Here is a 21668-nt window from a genome sequence, read left to right as displayed (position 1 = left end):
TCCCAGCCCCTCCTCAAGGTGGAAGTTACTATCTCCGCTTTGCCAAGGAAGAGGAGAAGGTCACAAGAGTTCGGGTGCCCACAGCCTCAGAAGCATGCAGGAGTCTTCGGGCCCGTCCATTGGCTTCCACCAGTGGGGGAGGTGGGCTTTGGGCCGTCTCGCTTCCTGATTGGTTGGCTGCGCAGATTGGCAGGTGCCCGCCTGCAGTGCACGTCGGGAAGCTGAACATGGCGGAGGCGGGAAAAGAGCCTGCAGGCCTCGCGTTCCCAGGAGGAGGTACCACCCAATGGCCTCTGCAGCGGTATGGACGCTTCATGCCCTCAGGCACCGGAGAGCCTCCTGGTCCTGGTCAGGGCGCGGGGACAGCCTCTTCCCTCACATGGAAGGTGAGGGCTGAGGGAGGGAAAAGCCGCGAGGCGCTCACTCCCGTGGGGTAGGTGGGGGAGGGAGGGTAGACTGGGGATGCCACGCAGGGTTCAGTCCTCGAATGCCATGCAGGCAGGAGGAGGGGACACCGCCGGACTGACAGGAATGGCTACAGCTAACAGAAAAAAAAATCTATGTAATATCTCATGTTTGGGCCCAATACATTCTCAAAATAATTATGCAAGGGAGTAGTCATATATTTAATATGGATTATTTACTGAGCGTCAATTATGTGTTAGATTTTATTCAGGGTGATGGGAATATATCATCAGTGAACAAGATCGAAATGGTCCCTACCCTCATTTATGTTTCCAGTCTAGCGGAGGACACAGTATTTATCCAAATAACTTTGTAATTATTAGACCAGTTCCATATCCCTTATGTGGAAGCAATGGTTGAATAGTCCATAACCAAGTTGTCACGCTACAGGCAGTCAAGCACTCCCACAGAAGAAGGACTAAATTTCAATCCTTGCTTTGCCACTGAATTTCTGTGACCTTGGTTAAGTTATGGATCCCCTCTGTACCTTATTTAACTTACCTTAAAATAGAGATAGTAATAGTAACCACTTCATAAGGCTGTTGTGAGCAATGAATAAGTCAACATATATACATTACTTAAATCAGTGCCTTATACATTTATAGAAGGGTTTGCTATTATTATTTTCTGTTGTGGTGGTGGTATGTTTGGTATATTTTAACGCCAAGCGTTGCTAATCATTCAGTTCCTTTCGATCTGGTTTGACTTAGTTGTGGACCCTGAAGTTTTGGATTGTGCCTGTGCATGCGTATGGTAGTGTGATTTGGGTAGCAATGGGTAGGAAAAGAGTAAAAGAACAGATATTTCAGGTAGAGTTTGCAGCAAATGCAAAGGTCCTACACCTGGAAAACCTCAGCATGTATAATGTATGGAGAAAAGAATAAGGCTGGTATTTAGAGGACAAAGGGAATGATAGCATGAGGTGAGATTGTCTGGAGAGGTATACAGGTGCCTTGTGAACATTATCCTAAAACAAGCTGGAAGCCACTGAAGGGTTTTAAGTAGGAGAATCTTCATATTTGAAAGATCATTGGCCGAAGTCTGAAGACAGAATTGAAGGGGAATATGAGTAGATTCAGGAAGATCACTTAGAATGCCATTGCAGCAGGCAGGTGATGAGGACTAGAGTGGGAGGGGGTGTTGGAGAGGATGACAGTGAGGTTGGAGAAATGGCATATTGAAACTGTATTTTGGAGGCCAAAATGATAGGATTTGGGGCTTGATTGGGTAGGAGTGGTGAGAGTAAAGGACTTCTGGGCTTCTAGCAGGAGCAACTGGGTAAATGGTAAAGGAATCGAGAACATTGGAGGAGGAACAGTGAGAGAAAGATCCAAGGCTTCAGTTTTGGATGTATTGAGTTTAAATGTGTTTATGAAACACTCATGTGGAGATGTTGAGTAGGTAGTTGGGTATACTGGTGTAGAAGAAAGATCTGGGTTGGAGATGTAAATATGTTATCAGGCTGAAGGTGGGTCAACAGCATGAAGATGGTATTTATAGTTATGAGATAACATGAAATTCCAGGACCAAGTCCCAAGATAGTCCAACATTTGTAGGTCAGGTAGAGTAGACAGAGTCCCTAAAGAAGACTGACAAGGGACAGGGAGTTGGGAGACACCCAGGAGAAAGCAGGTCTATCAAAGCTACAGAAAGTTGTTTTAAGAGGGAGAGAACAGTGAACTTTGTTGAATGATGCTGCAAAGTAGAGAAAAATGATAAGAAAGGGATGTCTGTTGGATTTAGCAACATGAAGGTCCTTATGGTCTTTACTAAGAGAAGTTTCAGTGGAGTGAAGTGGTGCAAACCAGATGCAGTGGGTTGAAGAGTGACAGGTAGGTGAGGGAGTGGAGCTAACATTCCTAGATCATTCTTCTGAGAGACTTGGCTGTGGATGAGAGTAGAGATGGGGCATAATGAATTGTTCGCCAAATTTTTGAATATTATAGCTATAGGGACACTACTTAAAGCTTGAAATCAATATATCTAGGGCCATAAAAAGGGAGTTCAATACTTAGTTGTACTCTTGTAGAATGCTGTCTATATTCTGGAAAATTATATAGGCTGCAAATGCAAAAAGGCATGAATAAAGTTAAATAGAAGGATGACTGATCTATAATTGTGTCTTATAAAAAACCTGGGCATGTTTGAGGACATATTTAATTTCTGAGATTGCCCATAACATTCCTTCACACCTTCTCTTAACACCCCTTCAAACTCTTTCTCCCAAGGCATCCGTGTTGGGTGCATTGGCTCAGATGTACATGGGTAACTCTTGGATTCTTATTCTGCAGCCCAGAGGCCATGGACATTTGGCTATTGTAAGGAGTTCATTGTTATTGCAGTTATTTTTCCCTTCTTTTTGCAAAGCTCTTCATAATTGCTTATGAGGAATGGCACTTTTCAACAGTTCTCAAATGTTTGGCATAAAGCCACAGCTCCAGTGACAAGAGATGAAGTTGGCTTTTGCAGTGCTTTTGAAAACTGAACATTTGTACCTTCCTTTGAATCTGTGCTGAAGCATCCTACCTGCTGTGATCAGTTTCAGCCTAGGTCTGTCATTTTTCTTTTTGGAAAAGTGAAAGAGAAAACAAGATTTGTTCTATTTTATGTGCACTGTGACTATTGTGTAATAGTAATAATAAAAGATGAGCCATCTAAAGAACTGTACTAAGTCCCATGTGAATTTCTTATTTTAAAACTATGTGGTACCTGCAGTAAAAAATATGTGTTAGGTAAAGCATAAAAATATATTATTGTGGAGGATAGAATCATTCTGGTCGTCTTTTCCCTAGGGAACTTTCTTTTTTTTTTTTTTCCCTCCCCCTAGGGAACTTTCAAGTTCAACCTTGTTTGAAATTATTTTGAATTTTTCATTTTTTTCTGAAATTATGGGGGGGACTGATCTGGTATTGTTCTATATAGTTGTTTAATTACAGAGAAGATTTTGTCACAGTGGCCACATGCTAATGCTCACAAAAATGTTGACTCGAGAAAATATGGATAGTACAGCAAGTCTTCTAAGACTTGAAATCATGGTTGAGAGGGGAGGTCAAGTCTGAGACATAAATACTATATAGAGAACATCTAATATATGTATATCAATTGGATTTATTTGTCTGAATTAAATACTCTTTAAAAAAAATTTTTTTTTTTTTTAATTTTGAGGGTGGGCAGGGGCAGAGAAGGGGGAGAGAGAAAATCCCAAGCAGGCTCTGCACTGTCAGCACAGAGCTCCATGTGGCTCGAACTCACAAACCAGACCGTGAGATCATGACCTGAGCTGGAACCAAGAGTCAGTCGCTCAACCGACTGAGCCACCCAGGCGCCCCGAATTGAATTATTCTTGATGAAGAGTTACTATCTGGAGATAAGTCAATCAGTGTTTGGAAGCAAATAAACTTTTGTAATACTGTTAAAAAACAAAAAAAGTATGGAAAAAGATCAAGAATTTAAAACTTTGCCATTCAGGTTTCATTGTGCATAAAATCACTTGGGGAGGGGGTGCCTAGGTGGCTCAGTCGGTTAAGCATCCAACTTCAGGTCACTCAGGGTTCATGGATTCCAGCCCCATATCGGACTCTGTGCTGACAGCTAAGAGCCTGGAGCCTGGTTCGGATTCTGTATCTCCTTCTGTCTCTGCTCCTTCCCCACTCGTGCTCTCTCTCTGTCTCTCAAAAATAAATAAACGTTAAAAAAAAAAAAAAAAAGAACTCACTTGGGGATTCTTTTTTAATGCACATTTGACTCAGTAGGTCTGGTATGCAGAATAAAATTCTGTAGTTCTAACAAGTTTCCAGGTGATGCTGATGCTCTGGTTATAGAACCACACTTGGAGAGGCAAGGGTTTAGAAGACCTTGAATGAAATGGGCAACCATACAGTAAAATGAATAAAATGAATTTATGGAGTTATGAAGTAAGGCAAGTAGATTCATAATGGAAGTGCAGATGTTTTGTTAATAGGGTTAATATTTAAGCCATCTGTCATTTAAGTGGAATGAGCAAATGAAATACAAACTTGAACTTTATTTTATTTTTTTATTTTTTATTTTTAACGTTTATTTATTTTTGAGACAGAGAGACAGAGCATGAACAGGGGAGGGGCAGAGAGAGAGGGAGACACAGAATCTGAAACAGGCTCCAGGCTCTGAGCTGTCCGTACAGAGCCCGACGCGGGGCTCGAACTCACAGACTGTGAGATCATGACCTGAGCCGAAGTCAGATACTCAACCGACCAAGCCACCCAGGTGCCCCATTGAACTTGATTTTAAATCCTTACGTCTGTTAGCCCAAGCCTTTCTGAAAAGATTATCACAATAACAGATTGGTCCATTTTGTGTATTTTACGTCTGAATATAATTTGTTCTACTAATTTCAGAATAATTTTGAAAGGTGGTGTTAATTGTAGGTTCCTTTTAAATTAAAGTTTTACCACGTTTTTCAGATTTCAGGATTTCTTAGACATGCCCTAATTGGTTGAACCTGACAATTTCTTATTTTTTCCCTTTCAAAGGGAAAAAAAATCAACCTTTAATTTTTATAGGAGGAACTTAAAATAATTGCCCTACTTAGAAATTAAGAAACAGAATATGAAGTTTGTACTTGAGATGAACTACGAAATGCGGATTCAACATAAAATATACTTCGGGTCCTCTCTATAGTGGCCTTTTTTTTTTTTCCCCATTGTATTCCTAGTGCCTAGATACTGACTAGCATATGATAGTTCCTCAGTAAATGTTTGAGTGTATGCTAATTTTTCTAAACTTTCCTTATGATGATGTGATAATTATGACATGATAGCTACTGTTTATTAAGTGTTTACTTTGGTATATTTATTATAGAAGCCCTATGAAGCAAATATTATCATACCATTTTATAGATAAGTAAGCCAAAATTCAGAGAGGTTCAGTGGCTTGCCCAGGAACAGAGATAAGAGTTTATTCAGAGTCTGGTTTTTCTACCTCCAAAGCTTGTGCTTTTAACCACTATGCTGTTTATCTTTGAAGAGTTAATATTTCATATGGGGAATAACAGTTCAATTATGTAGATGAGGGATTTTTGAGATTAACACACAGGGTGAAAATGATAAAAATGACAGTTTTTTTTTTTAAGGAAAATTTAAGATTCCGTAAAACCCCAAGAAAACTATTTTTAAAATAGCAAAGTAGTAGTTCTTTACATGTCTGGTAATTTTTGATTGGATGCTTGATATTGTGAATTTTACCCTGTTGGATGCAGGATATTTTTGTATTCCTATAAATATTCTTGACTTTTCTGGGATAAGTTATCTGGAAACAGTTTGATCCTTTCAGGTCTTGCTTTAAAGCTTTGTCAGGTGGGACCAGAGCAGCATTTGATCTAGGACTAATTTTTTTTCCTCACACCTGAGGCAAAACTCTTCGGACTGTCCTACCCAATGAGAAATTATGAGGGTTTTCACCTGAGCTGATGAGAACAGGCACTATCCCCTGCCCTATGTGAGGTCTCTGGATTGTTCTCTTAAATCCTTTCAGGTGTTTTTTTGCCCAGCCTCACACACACACATACATGCTGAAGAGTTGAGTCTCTGCAGGCATTGGGAGTTCTTTCTCTGGTAATTCTGTCCTGTGAACTGTAGCCACACTGTCCTTCCTGCACTCACAGCTCTATTCCCTCAACTCAGGAACACCTCACCTGGTTCTGCCTGGGCTCCTCATCTTTCTACTTTGGCCTGGAAACTCTCTCCAGGCAGTTGTAAGGCTCCCCTTTGTTTCCTGTTATTTCTCAGGAATCATGTTTTTTATTACCTAATATCCAGTGTCTTGAAAACTGTTGTGTCCTCTAATTTGCCCTGTTTTTTTTAGTTGTTTCAGGCAGGAAGGTAAATTCGGTCCCTGTTATTTTGTTGGCCAGAAATGGTGGGTCATTTGATTTGGTTCTACCTTGTCATTTTCCACTTCAGTTCATCAATTCAACAAAATATTATTAAATTATCTACTGGGTACTTAGCATTTAGTGAGGCACTGGAGAGGCTATGGAGCTGTCCTTATGTTTCATCATGATCTTTTTTTTTTTTTTTAGCATTTGTTTATTTTTGAGAGAGAGAGTACATGCCAGTGGGGGAGGGACAGAGAGAGAGGGTGACGGAAGATCTAAAGCAGGCCCCAACACGGACAGCAGAGAGCCCGAGTGGGGCCCGAACCCATGAGCTGTGAGATATGACCTGATCCGAAGTCGAAGTCAGATGCTTAACAGACTAAGCCACCCAGGCGCCCCTCTTCACGCTCTTAAAATAACAGAGCATCAAGCACAGGATAACAAGGATGGGTAGCGCCTGATCATAGAGCAGTGTTTCTCAAGGTGTAACGGGCACATTGCTTTCAACAGTGTCTTGGGGTATGTGCTGAAAATGCAGTTTTGTGGTTCCTGTGCTAGACCTAATGAACCAGTCTCTGGGGGTGATGCTCCAGGTTATGTTTATGTACTGCAGTCCATTCTCATGCTCCAATTCTGAAGGAAGGGTGGGGAAGAAGGAATAACTGACAAAGTAATTGATACTATATAGCTGTTTACAATTTGTAGAGTATTTTCGTAAACCTCTTCCAATTCTCACAACTTTTTAGATCTGTCTTACTACCATTTTATAGAAGAAGTTGAGGCCTGCCCAGGTTAAATGGCTTGCCAGAGGTTTTACGTAGGAAGTAGAAGAATTCGTTCTAAAACTCAAGTCTTAATACAAGCCAGTCCTCATTCTGTTGTACACTGCTGCTTCCTACATTGGTATTTTCTCTTAATGTAGATGTAGGAATATCATTGAGAGTTATTATTCTTTCATGCAGCTTGCTTTTTTTAAAGAGTTAACAGTTATGTTTTGTATTAATTAGAATTGATATTGACTCTGAGTAACAAAATATAAAATAACAGTGGATTAAATGAGATGAAAGTTTATTATTCTCCACACAAAAGTTCAGGGCTGGTATGACACTCCACAGTGTTAGGAACTGAGGAGCCTGTTTTGTTCCTCTGCCCCGTGTGGCCATGGTCAAATAGTCCAAGATAGAATTGATACTCCAGACAGCTTGGTGGAGAAAGGGATCAAGAAGTTAAAGGATATACACATGCTGTCTCTTAAGGAAGATTTCCCATAAGCTGCCACATGATACTACCTCCTACGGCACAGTGGCCAGGACTTGGACCTGAGGCCATCGTAACTGCATGGGCAGCTGGCATATGTAGTCTGTATTCCACAAGATCATGTGTCCAGCTAAAACCCAGCAGTTCTATTACCATGTAGAAAGGAAAATGGATATTAGAGAATAGCTAGAAGTCTGCCACACACTCTTCTCTTCTGAATCTGGAGACTGCTGAAAAATGAAGGCTTTATTCCTAGGTTCCCTGGTTGGAACTCAAAGGCATTTTCTAATAACAATAGCAATAACCAAAAAAAAAAAAACAACAACCCTGTTATTTAGTGCATAATTGCTGTGTGGCAATAGGTATGTATCATTACTTTGTTTGTTTGTTTGTTTTTGCTCTGGGTGTTATGCTGTTGTAATTGTTTTTATTGTTACTATTAACACTTAGCATTTCTATGAAACAGCAAAAACACTGAATTTTATAGTTTTCTATATTTTCATATATTTCTTTTAACTGTTTTCTTTTTAACTTTAGTGTTATAGTGCAGTCTTGCACAAATACATGCATATAAAGTATTAGAATATAAAAATATGCATGTATCTGATTTAACCAATGTATAAACTGTGCCTGAAAAACCAGCTTGTAATAGATAGGCTCTATATCTTTTTTTTTTTTTTTTTTTTTTTTTCTTTTTTTTTAACGTTTATTTATTTTTGAGACAGAGAGAGACAGAGCATGAACGGGGGAGGGTCAGAGAGAGGGAGACACAGAATCTGAAACAGGCTCCAGGCTCTGAGCTGTCAGCACAGAGCCTGACGCGGGACTTGAACTCATGGACCGCGAGATCATGACCTGAGCTGAAGTCGGCCGCTTAACCGACTGAGCCACCCAGGCGCCCCATAGATAGGCTCTATATCTTAGTGCATCCTATTGTATTGATGTCAGAACACCACAATAGACAGAGGTCAGGTTGATGTAAACCTCCTCCCCACCCCACCCCCAGTTTTATTGAGATATAATTGACATATAACGTTAAGTTTTTGATACACAACATGATTTGAAATATGTAAATATTGTGAAATGATTACCACAGTAAGTTTAGTTAACATCTGTAACCTTACATAGTTATACATTTTTTTCCTTGTGATGAGAAGTTTTAAGATTCTACCCCCAGCAGTTTTCAAATATATAATCCAGTATCGTTAGCTGTAGTCATCATGTTGTATATTGTATCCCCAGAACTTATAAGTGGAAGCCTGTACCTTTTGACCACTTTCACCTATTTTGCCTGCCTCTATTCTCCACCAATCTGTTTTCTGTTTCTATGAGTTTGGCTTTTTTTTTTTTTTAGATTTCACATGTAGGTAAGGTCATGCAGTATTTATCCTTCTGTGTCTGGCTTATTTTACTTAGCATAATGCCCTCAAGTTTCATCCATATTGTTTCAAATGGCAGGATTTCCTTCTTTTTCATGGCTGAATAATACTTCATTGTGTATGTATAAGTCTCAAATTATCTTTATCCCTTCTCTGTCTCTTGACCCTTAGATTGTTTTCATGTCTTGGCTATTGTAAATAATGGTGCAGTAAACATGGAGGTGCAGATATCTCCTTAAGGTAATGATTTCATTTTCTTCAGATATATACCCAGAAGTGGATTTGCTAGATGATGTGGTAGTTCTTTTAATGTTTTGTTGTTTTTTTTTGAGGAACATCTCTACTGTTCTCCTTCATAGTTATACGAATTTACATTCCCACTAACAGTGTACAAGGGTTTCCTTTTTTCCATATCCTTGCCAGCACTTGTTATCTCATGTCTTTTTTATAATAGCCATTCTAACACATCTGAGGTGATAACATACTGTGGTTTTGATTTATATTTCCCTGATGGTTAGTGATATTGAGCCCTATATCATGTACCTTTTGAACATCTTTGGGAAAATGTCTTCTCAGGTCCTTTGCACATTTAAAAATTGGATTACGTGCTTTTTTGCTATTGAGTTATATGAGCTGCTTGTATATTTTGGATGTTAACCCTTTGTTAGATATGTGGTTTGCAAATATTTTGCCTTATCCATTGGTTGTCTTTTCATTTTGTTAATCGTTTCTTTTTTTATGCAGAAACTTGTTAGTTTGATGTAGTCTACTTGTTTATTTTTGCTTTTGTTTCTTGTGCTTTAGTTGTCATATCCAAAAAAATCATTACCTAGACCAGTGTCAAAGGGCTGTTTCCCTGTGTTTTCTTCTAGAAGCTTTATGGTTTCAGGTCCTACAGTTAAGTTTTCAATCCCTTTTGAGTTAATTTTTGTGAGTGATGCAAGATGGGGTACTAGTTTCATTTTTTTGCATGTGAATATCCAGTTTTCCCAGCACCGTTTATTGAAGAAACTGTCTTTTCTCCCTTGAGTATTCTTGGATCCCTTGTCAAATATTACTTGACTATATACGCATGGGTTTATTTCTAGGTTCTCCATTCTGTTCCATTGGTCTATGTGTCTGTTTTTGTGCCAATACCGTGCATACTTTTTTTGATGACCTAAATCTTAAGCCACATTTAGGTTAGAAACTAAAAAGAAGAGAAGATGTGAACATGATAAATGTTCTCTCTGACAAATTAAAATTAATGTCTTTTTCTCTGATGACTTGGTCATTAGAGATAACATTTTTCTTTGAGCTTTTCATATTGTGCTAATGTGAACATTTCAGTAAAATGCTAAATCATCACTCATTAAAAATATTTCCCAAGAACCAGAAATAAGTAATTTCTTTTCTCAGATGCCTGGATTATACTAGGCATTATGATATTTGGAATTTGTAGAGTTAGGACACTGCATGTAGTATTCCTGTGCTTTGTAGTAAGCTAAATGCTTTCCTTAACCATAATTCTACCTATTCAACAAAGAAAATGGAAGGCTCTTATAAAACTTTTTGTTATAAAGAAATTCAAACATAATCAAAGAGATAAAAGAGTATAGTAAACTCACATGTATGTATCACCAGCTTCAGTGGTTATCAACTCATGACCAATCTGGTTTCATCTATATCCTGTGTCCATTGTGTTATTTTGAAGGAAATCTCAGACAGCATACCATTTCATTGATTATTTCAATTACCTCTAAAAGATAAGGGACCAGGGGTGCCTGGGTGGCTTGGTCGGTTAAACATTCGATTTCGGCTCAGGTCATGATCTCACGGTCCGTGAGTTCGAGCCCCGCGTTGGGCTCTGTGCTGACGGCTCAGAGCCTGAAACCTGTTTCAGATTCTGTGTCTCCCTCTCTGTCTGCCCCTCCTCTGTTCATTCTCTGTCTCTCTCTGTCTCAAAAATAAATAAACGTTAAAAAATTTTTTTTTTAAAATAAAAGATAAGGGACCAGTTTTTGTTTTATTTTTTTTTAGAGAGAGAGAGAGAAAGTGTGCGCACATGTGCACATGCAAATGAGCAGGGGAGGGGCAGAGAGAAGGAGAAGGAGAGAGCATCTCAAGCAGGCTCTGTGCTATTGGTGCAGAGCCAGACACAGGCTGGATCTCACAAATCATGAGATTGTGACCTGAGCTGAAATCAAGAGCCCCGACAGTCCAACACTTAATTGACTGAGCCACCCAGGTGCCCCTGGATGCTGACTTTTCTTTCTTTTTCTTTCTTTCTTTTTCTTCCTTCCTTCCTTCCTTCCTTCCTTACTTTCTTTCTTTAAAAATGTTTTACTTATTTTGAGAGAGACAGAGAGAGTATGCACACACATGTGAGTGGGGGAGGGGCAGAGAGGGGAGAGAGAATATCCCAAGCAGGTTCTGTACTGTCAGCATGGAGCCTGATGTGGAGTTCAGACTCACGAACAATGAGATCATGACCCTAGCCAAAACCAAGAAGAGTTAGATGCTTAACCAACTGAGCCACCCAGGCACCCCTGGATGCTGATTTTTAATAACTGCTCAAGGTGGGGTGCCTGGGTGGCTCAGTTAAGTGTCTGATTTTGGCTCAGGTCATGATCCCATGGTTTGTGGGTTTGAGCCCTGCGCCGGGCAGAGCCTGGAGCCTGCTTTGGATTCTGTTGCTCCTCCTCTCTCTGCCCCTCCCCTGCTCATGCTTTGTCTTTCTCTCTCTGTTTCTCAATAATAAATAAATGTTAAAAAAATTAATAATTGCTCAAGGAAAGGTAATTGGTATTTGGTTTGGATTTGGGAAGGAAAGACTGTAAGGATGCAAACTACCGTTTTTCCTAACTCCTTAGAAACTTCTAATTAGACAATTTCAGAATGTATGAGCATACTTTTAAGATCTTTTAGATGAAGGATTGCAACAAATATTTGAAAAATAGTATTATATACCCAGATATTTGTGTAACCCTCTCATGCCTTCAAGTCTTTGCTCAAGCCTCACCTTCTCATGATGCCTACTGTGACCACATATTTATATTGTAACTTTCATGCCCTGTCTTTACACTCCTATTCTCTTGACCCTGCTTTACTATTTCCCTACCTCCTAGCACTTTCTGATATACTAGATTATTTATTTATTATGTTAAGTGATGTGCCTAGAGCATTTGACACCCAGAGTGGATAATTTTTTTTTAACATTTTTTATTTATTTTTGAGAGAGAGAGAGAGAGAGAGACAGACAGACAGACACTGAGCACGAGCAGGGGAGGGACAGATAGAGAGGGAGACACAGAATCTGAAGCAGACTCCAGGCTCTGAGCTGTCATCACAGAGCCTGAGGTGGGGCTTAAACTCATGAACCACGAGATCATGACCCGAGCTGAAGTTAGACGCTTAACTGACTGAACCACCGAGGCGCCCCTGGAGTGGATGACTTTTTTTTTTAATGTTTATTTATTTTTGAGAGAGGACAGAGCACAAGTGGGGGAGGGGGTAGAGAGAGAAGAAGACACAGAATCTGAAGCAGGTTCCCGGCTCCGAGCTGTCAGCCCAGAGCCCGATGCGGGGCTCAAACCCATGAACCACGGGATCATGACCTGAGCTGAAGTCGGATGCTTAACAGACTGAGCCACCCAGGTGCCCCTGGAGTGGATAATTTTTTAACACTCCACTCCCCTAAATGATGACATTATTTTCATAAAATTTTCACAAATGAAATTGTTCATTTATTTTGTAGATAGTAAATTTTTCTATTGAGCTTCATTATTATACTCATGGCAGTAAAATCAATGAGAAAAGGGAAATACACATTATAGGATAAGACAGGAAAAAAGCATAACTCCTTAGCCAATTGTTTTTACATCTTGTTAACTGAACTTTGATTCTTTGGTTAGAGGCCGATACTTTATGTAATTAATCACCCACAAACTAACAAATGATTAAAAAACCTGAATCTCCAATGGTACAATCTAAGCAACTAATGATAAAATTGCTGTTTTGTTCTCCTTTTTGTTCTTTAGTTTGGAAACATTTAATAATTTAAAATGTTAAAGTTATTATTCAAGTTTAGTAAAATACTTTTAGTGTGAGCTAAAATTTGCACTTCAACAAAATGTTCCATCTTATTAGTTGCACTTATAATTTTTTAAAACACACTTTTAAACACAGATCTAAATACCAAGAGGTCCCAGATTTTGAGTAACTTAAATCCGTTTTTTTGTCTTTACAATCAGTATGCTATCATTGTTTATTTTGAATCTAGTTTAAATGCAGAAGGACATAGTACCACAGGTTTGAAGTAAACTGCATCGTAAGAAAGAGTTGGAGGCAAGAACTTTGCATTAAACAAGCTTGAAGTATTTCAAATCTTTGTGAGCTATTCTTGAAACAAATGTATGTGGTTAAGTCTGCATTTATGTGGGCCAACGTTATAACTGGGAGTTTTCCAAATGAATGCGTAAAAGACCAAGTTTATTAAAGAATAAGTAATAACAATATGATAATTTGAAGCTTACATATGTGTTATTTAAACTTAGCAGTAATTGTAGCAGTTGTTTGGAACTAAGACCAACAAAAGACTTTTTTCAGGGAGGAGTATTTTCTCAGTGACATTGATTAGAATTGTGGGCATGTGGTGGTAGTAAAAAGCAGAGTGCTTGTTAGTTTGACTATTCTTTATAAATTTTTGACAAAGCATTCCCTTATTGCCTGAACCAGGATTGACTGCTCTCAACATCCCACCCTTAGAGTGCCACTAATTATACTTGTTTATTGTAGCCTCTACTCTTGCCCAGCATCCCATCCCACATTCGCTCCATGAGGCCAACTAATGTTTTGTTCAGTGATGTATCACATCTTTCAAAAAAAAAAAAAAAAAACGCTTGACATCTAGTAGGTGCTCAATAAATATTTGTTGAATGAACAAATGAATGAATGAAGCTCAAGGTCAGGGACATTCCTTGCCATGTTTTTTTTTTTTTCTTTCCTAAATATTTATAAAAGAAATTGGTGTATAGTGGGTAGTACTTTGTTAATGTTAACCTAGTGAAATGCTTGATATATGGTGTTTTTAATCTCTACAAAAGGGTTTAGAATTTTTATTACTGCTGTAACAAATTGCCACAAACTTAGTGGCTTATGACAACTCAAACTTATTCTTCTATAGTTCTCGTGGTCAAAATAGGTCTTATGGGGCTAAAATCAAGGTGTCGGCAGGGCTGCATTCTTTCTGGAGGCTCTAGGGGAGAATCTTTTTCTTTCCTGTTCCAGCCTCTAGCGGCTACCTGAATTCCTTGCCTTGTACTACCTTCCATCTTCAAAAGCCATCAATCACATTTCCTTCTCTGACTCTTCTGCCTCCTCTTTCCTTTATAAGAACTCTTGTGATTATATTGGGCCCCCCTGGACAATCCAGGCTCTCTCTCCTCTCAAGATCCTTAACTTGAATTGCCTCTGCAGAGTCTCCTTTGCCACATAAGAAAGCATAATCATAGGTTCTAGAGATTAAGACATGGAAATCTTTGAGGGGCCATTATTCTGCCTGCCTCAGCATTGTACCAATACTAGATGTTCCTATCCGTGAACAAAATGTCTCACTCCATAGATTTACATGTTCTTAAATTTCTGTCAATTTTCAGTGTGCAGGTCTTTCACTTTTCCTCATATTTATCCCTAAGTATTGCATATTTTTGATGCTGTGATAAATGTTGATATTTTTAAAATTTCAAATTCTTTTTTATTAAAGTTTATTTATTTTGAGAGAGAGAGTGTGTGCATGTGCAGGAGGGGCAGAGAGAATATCCCAAGTAGGCTCCACGCTGTCAGCATGGAGTCTAGCATGGGGCTCAAATCCATGAACTGTGAGATCATGACCTGAAGCCAAAATCAAGAGCTGGGCACTTAACTGACTGAGCCACACAAGTGCCCCTAAAATTTCAAATTCTAATTGTTCTTTACTAGTTTGTATACATTTAGTTTTCCTTTATTGCTCTTGTATCCTGTAACCTTTCTAGAATTCATTTATTCTAAGAAAATCAATTGGACTTTCTACATAAGTGATCCTATTGTTTGTGAATTAAGACAGTTTTACGTCTTTCTTTACAATCTGGGTGTTTTATTTCTTTTTCTTGCCTGATTGCAATTGTTAGAACCTCCAGGACAGTGTTGAATAGGAGTAGTGAGAGCTAATGTTGTTTGTCTTGTTCTTTATCTTAGAGAGAAAGCTTTTAGTCTTTCACTCTTAAGTATGATGTTAACTGTAGGTTTTTCACAGATGCCCTTTGTCAGCTCTAGGAAATTCCTTCTATACCTGGTTTGCTGAGTTTTTAAATCAGGAATGGATGTTAGATTTTGTCAGATGCCTTTTCTGTATTCTGTCACTATTGAGGTGATCATATGGTTTTTCTTTTTGAGTTTGTTAACATGGTGAATTACATTCATTTCAAAATACTTCCTAATTTCCCTTTTAATTTCGTATTTGCTCATGGGTTATTTAGAAATATACTATGTAGTTTCAAAATATTTGGGGATTTTTTTCAGAGATTTTTCTGTTATTGATTTCTAGTTTAATTGTGCTCAGAGAACATACTTATAAATTCACCAAGACTTGTTTTATGGCCCAGAATTTTGTCTGTCTTGGTAAATGCTTTCTGTACACTTGAGAAGAATGTGTATTTTTGCTGGTATTGGGTGAAGTATTCTATAAATATCAATTGGGTTATGTTGGATGATAGTGTTGTTCAAGTCTACTATATACATTTGCTGATTTTCTATGTACTTGTTCTATCAATTTTTGAGAGAGGGGTATTGACATCTCTGAATGTAATTGTGGATTTGTCTGTATCCCCCTACAGTTCTATCAATTATTGCTTCATGTATTTTTAAGCTCTGTTATTGGAGACACAAATGTTTAGGATAATTATGTCTCTTGATTAACCTACTCCTTTGTCAATAAAAATGAAATGACCTTCTCTATACTTTTTGATACTCTTGCCTAATGTTAATATAGATACTTCAATTTTCTTTTGACTAATATTCGCATGATATTATATTTTCCCCACTCTTTTGTTTTTAACCTGTTCCTGTTTTTATATTTAAAATGTGGGGTGCCTGGGTGGCTCAGTCGGTTAAGCGTCCAACTTCGGCTCAAGTCATGATCTCCTATTTCGTGGGTTCGAGCCCTTCATTGGGATCTGTGCTGACAGCCCAGAGCCTGGAGCCTGCTTCGGATTCTATGTCTCCCTCTCCCTCTACCCCTCCCCTGCTCGTGCTCTGTCTGTCTTTCTGTCTCTCTCTCTCAAAAATATAAACACTTTTTTTTGAAATTTTAGATTCTTCTTTTATTTATTTTTCTCATTCTGGTTTTTTTCTTCATTTAATTTTTTATTTAATTTTTTATTTTAACTTACATCCAAGTTAGCATATAGTGCAACAATGATTTCAGGAGTAGATTGCCCCTTGCCCATTTAGACTATCCCCCTGCCCACAACCCCTCCAGCAACCCTCTGTTTGCTCTCCATATTTAAGAGTCTTTTATGTTTTTGTCCCCCTCCCTGTTTTTATATTATTTTTGCTTCCCTTCCCTTATGTTCATCTGTTTTGTATCTTAAAGTCCTCATATGAGTGAAGTCATGTGATATTTGTCTTTCTCTGACTAATTTCATTTAGCATAATACCCTCTAGTTCCATCCATGTAGTTGCAAATGGCAGGATTTCATTCTTTTTGATTGCTGAGTGGTACTCCATTGTATATACATATATGTATATATACCACATCTTCTTTATCCATTCATCCATTGATGGACATTTGGGCTCTTTCCATAGTTTGGCTATTGTCGATAGTGCTGCTATAAACATTGGGGTGCATGGGCCCCTTCGAAACAGCATACCTGTATCCCTTGGATAAATACCTATTAGTGCAATTGCTGGGTTGTAGGGTGGTTCTATTTTTAATTTTTTGAGGAACCTCCATACTGTTTTCCAGAGTGGCTGACGCAGCTTGCATTCCTACCAGCAGTGCAAAAAAGATCCTCTTTCTCCTCATCCTCGCCAACATCTGTTGTTGCCTGAGTTGTTAATGTTAACCATTCTGACAGGTATAAGGTAGTATCTCATTGTGGTTTTGATTTGTTTTTCCCTGATGATGAGTAATGTTGAGCATTTTTTCATGTTTTGGTTGGCCATCTGGATGTCTTCTTTGGAGAAGTGTCTATTCATGTCTTTTGCCCATTTCTTCACTGGATTATTTGTTTTTGGGGTATTGAGTTTGATAACTTCTTTATAGATTTTTGGATACTAACCCTTTATCTGATATGTCATTTGCAAATATCTTCTCCCATTCCATTGGTTGCCTTTTAGTTTTGCTGATTGTTTCCTTCGCTGTGCAGAAGCTTTTTATTTTGATGAGGTCCCAGTAGTTCATTTTTGCTTTTGTTTCTCTTGCCTCCAGGGACATGTTGAGTAACAAGTTGCTGTAGCCAAGGTCAAAGAGATTTTTGCCTGCTTTCTCCTCGAGGATTTTGATGGCTTCCTGTCTTACATTTAGGTCTTTCATCCATTTTGAATTTTTTTGTGTGTATGGTGTAAGAAAGTGGTCCAGGTTCATTTTTCTGCATGTCGCTGTCCAGTTTTCCCAGCACCACTTGCTGAAGAGACTGTCTTTATTCCATTGGATATTTTTTCCTGCTTTGTCAAAGGTTAGTTGGCCATACGTTTGTGGGTCCATTTCTGAGTTCTCTATTCTGTCACATTGATCTGAGTGTCTGTTCTTGTGCCAGTACCATACTGTCTTGATGATTACAGCTTTGTAATACAGCTTGAAGTCTGGGATTGTGATGCTTCCTGCTTTGGTTTTCTTTTTCAAGATTGCTTTGGCTATTCGGGGTCTTTTGTGGTTCCATACAAATTTTAGGATTGTTTGTTCTAGCTCTGTGAAGAATGCTAGTGTTATTTTGATATGCATTGCATTGAATATGTAGATTGCTTTGGGTAGTATTGATGTTTTAACAATATTCTTCCTACCCAGGAACATGGAATATTTTTCCTTTTTTTGTGTCTTCTTCAATTTCTTTCATAAGCTTTCTATAGTTTTCAGTGTATAGATTTTTCACCTCTTTGGTTAGATTTATTCCTAGGTATTTTAAGGTTTTTGGTGCAATTGTAAATGGGATCAACTCCTTGATTTCTCTTTCTGTTGCTTCATTGTTGGTGTATAGAAATGCAACCGATTTCTGTGCATTGATTTTATGTCTTGCCACTTTGCTGAATTAATGGATCAGTTCTAGTAGTTTTTTGGTGGAATCTTTTGGATTTTCCATATAGAGTATCCTGTCATCTGCAAAGAGTGAAAGTTTGACCTCCTCCTGGCCGATTTGGATGTCTTTTATTATTTTGTGTTGTCTGATTGCTGAGGGTAAGACTTCTAATACTATGTTGAATAACAGTGGCAAAAGTGGTCATCTTTGTCTTGTCCTTGACCTTCGGGGGAAAGCTCTCAGTTTTTCCCCATTGAGGATGATATTAGCAATGGGTCTTTCATATATGGCTTTTATGATCTTGAGGTATGATCCTTCTATCCCTACTTAAGAGTTTTTATCAAGAAAGGATGCTGTATTTTGTCAAATGCTTTCTCTGCATCTGTTGAGAGGATCATGTGGTTCTTGTCCTTTCTTTTATTGATGTGATGAATCACATTGATTGTTTTGTGGATATTGAACTGGGCCTGCATCCCAGGTATAAATCCCAGTTGGTCGTGGTGAATAATTTTTTTAATGTATTGTTGTATCCAAAACTAAATACACGTTTTAAAAAATAAAATGCATTTCAGGGTGTCTGGGTGGCTCAGTTGGTTGAGCCTCTGGCTCCGGCTTCGGTCATGATCTCACAATTTGTGAGTTTGAGCATCCATTAGGCTCTGTGCTGACAGCTCAGAGCCTGGGGCCTGCTTCAGGTTCTGTGTCTCCCTCTCTCTCTGCCCCTCCCCTGCTCACACTCTGTCTCTCTCAAAAATGAATAAACATTAAAATATAAATAAAATAAATTAAAATGCATTTCTTATAGGCAGGGTATAGTCATACCTTTTTGTCCTGTTAGATTGTCTTTTATTCGGGTATTTAAGCCATTTACACTTAATGTGATCGATCATTGATAGGGTGGGTATAAGTATATAATCTTGGTATTTGTTTTGTGTTTGTCTCATCTGTTCTTTGTTCCCTTTTTATTCTTATTCTGACTTTCAGATTGAGTATTGTTTATAATCCCATTTATCAATTACATTTTAAAGAAAATAGGTAGATAACAAGTAAATATAAAGTAACAAAAGTGGAAAGAACTATGGAGGAAAGCAAAGCTGGAAAAAAGGAATAAGAGCCATCTGGTTTGGGCAATGAGAGGAATTGGTGGCAGTTTTCAGTAGGATGGTCAGGAAAGGTATTACCTGAAAAGGTGACATTTAAGCAAAGACTTGAAGAAGATGAAGGAGTGAGTTATGTGAATATAAGAGAATTTTAGATAGAACAGGACTGAAAAAGCCCTGAGATTTATAATCACGAATTTTCCTAGTAGGTTCAAAGAGCAGCAAGGAGGCCAGTGTGGATGGAGCAGAGTGCCCAAGGGTGATGAGAGCAAAGGGGCAGTAGGGGCTGGGTTGTAGAATACTTTGCATGAGTTTCCAAATGAGATGCAGGGCTACTGCAGGGCTTTGAGCTGGAAATAACATGATCTAACTTAGGTTTTAAAAGGATCACTCTGGAGGGGGCTCCTGGGTGGTTCAGTTAGTTAAGTGTCTGACTCTTGATTTCAGCTCAGATCATGATCTCACAGTTCACAGGATCAAGCCGCTTGTCGGGCTCTGTGCTGATAGCATGGAGCCTGCTTGGGATTCTCTGTCTCCCTCTCTCTCTGCCCTTCCCTGGTTACACTTTCCCTCCCACTCTCTCAAAATAAATAAACTCTAAAAAAAAAAAAAAAATCACTCTGCTTACTTTATTGAGAATAAATTGTGTGGGGAGGGGGAGCAAGAACACAAACGGAAAGCCATTTAGGAGGTTATTATGTTAATACAACTGGAGATGGTAACTCAGACCAGACCCATGAGAAGTGATTGGATGCTGAATATTTTGAAGATAGACATGAAGGATATGCTGATGGATTGATTTGGATATGAGGAAAGGAGAGGATTTAAGAATGATTCCACCATTTACATAAGAATTATATTCTTTGATGTGAAACTGTGGGAGTCAGATACCTACAACAGCCTGGTATGTGGTATGCGTTTTGTGTTGGGAAGGCAGTCTTTTGTGCATGTAGTCTTTCAGCCCCTTTCGGCCAAGACCCTAAGAATGGGTCTGAAGCCTGGAACACTTCCTTTACCAAGGGAGAGTCCTCATAGCCCATGCTCCTTTGTTCTGCTTAAGTATTATATGGCACCCAGCCAACCCTACTGCTGTATCTGTCCCTTTGGGGGAGGGAATGGTGTCCTTCTGCTGCAGCACCAGAGGGCTGAGAATAGGCCAACTGCTCTGTATGGCTGCTGAGAGGGACCTGCTCTCTCTCTCCCCCACCAGGGGGAACTGACCCCCACTAATGATGCTCATCTTGCTCTATTTATTCTGTATGTGAGTAAAGTGCTGTTCCATCCAGTACTTGACTGTGTTGTGTTTTCCATAGTGACTCCAGTACCAAAATGCAGTGGGCAGAAATGGTTGGATTTCTACTCCTGGTGATAGGCAACAGATGTCACTTGCTCAACACTTTGTAAATATTGAATGAATAAATGAATGAATGGAGGGTTTGGACTTGGAATTAGGAGCTGTTAATTTTGAAATGACTGTTGGACCTTTAAGTGGAAATAATGAGTGGGCAATTAGATGTAACAATTTGGAGCCCAGGGGAGTAGTCTACTGGGATTCTCTTGGAAGTCATTAGTCACTACTTGAAAAACTTATAAAATAATTGGGAAAGAATTGGGGTCTCCATAGTGAGTGTTCCTACCCAACAAAAGACATATATAAAAATGTTCATAACAGCATTGTTAGTGGTAGACCTAAACTGGAAAACAATATTGATCAACAAGAGAATGAAAAAATAAATTGTGGTGTAGTCATAGAATGGTATTGTACAGTAATGAAAATGAATGAACTGGGTACGTGCAACAACACTGATGAAGCCAGACATAATTCTTTCTATATGATTCTATTCTTATAAATAAAGCTAAACTATGGTGTTAGAAATCAAGCTGTGTTAGGGGGAGAAGGAGCAGGTAGTGATTGGGAGACAGCACTAGGGTACCTTCTGGAAGGCTGGCAATGTTCTGTTTCTTCACCTGGGTGGTAATTATTACATGTTGACGTTATCATTATTCACTGAGTTGTACACTTAAGTGTTGGACACTTTGGGGGGTATTTTCAGGGTGTATATTACATTTCTAAAAAAAATAAACTATCATGTTAACATATTGCCTCCTAAAGAATTTGTTGACCAGGCTCTAGTTTTGAAAGCTCCTCTTGACTCCTAGCTATCCATGTGGTTTTAAGTGGTCATGAAGCATAAAAGATAATCTATTTAAACTGTGGCAGGAAGAATATCATACAAATAGCTGAATTCTTAATACTAGAAAAGAGGCAGAATAACAACCACTGAAGTTTCGATTTTAGCATACCTTCCTTGACATCTAAAAATCCTTCAAGTTTTTTTAAGGTTGGAATTTAAAGTGAATT

At 38.6% G+C, this 21668-nt stretch overlaps 1 protein-coding gene across 5 annotated transcripts in view; it reads left to right on the top strand.

Moving 5' to 3' along the window:
* Window positions 1-21668, top strand: part of REC114 (REC114 meiotic recombination protein) — a 172110-nt gene that overhangs the window by 66090 nt on the left and 84352 nt on the right. For 3 of the 5 annotated variants that reach the window (XM_042988430.1, XM_042988428.1, XM_042988429.1), the window contains exon 1: window positions 222-386. The exons of the other annotated variants lie outside the window; for them this stretch is intronic. In XM_042988430.1, the coding sequence (XP_042844364.1) occupies window positions 228-386 (159 nt within the window). In that variant the 5' untranslated portion in view covers window positions 222-227. Of the gene's footprint in view, window positions 1-221; window positions 387-21668 lie in introns of those variants that run through there. 5 annotated transcript variants of the gene reach the window in all.

Source organism: Panthera tigris, chromosome B3, assembly GCF_018350195.1.
Source record: "Panthera tigris isolate Pti1 chromosome B3, P.tigris_Pti1_mat1.1, whole genome shotgun sequence".
Taxonomy (NCBI): domain Eukaryota; kingdom Metazoa; phylum Chordata; class Mammalia; order Carnivora; family Felidae; genus Panthera; species Panthera tigris.
The sequence above is the reverse complement of the archived record's forward strand: the minus strand, read 5'-3'. Positions and strand labels throughout refer to the sequence as shown.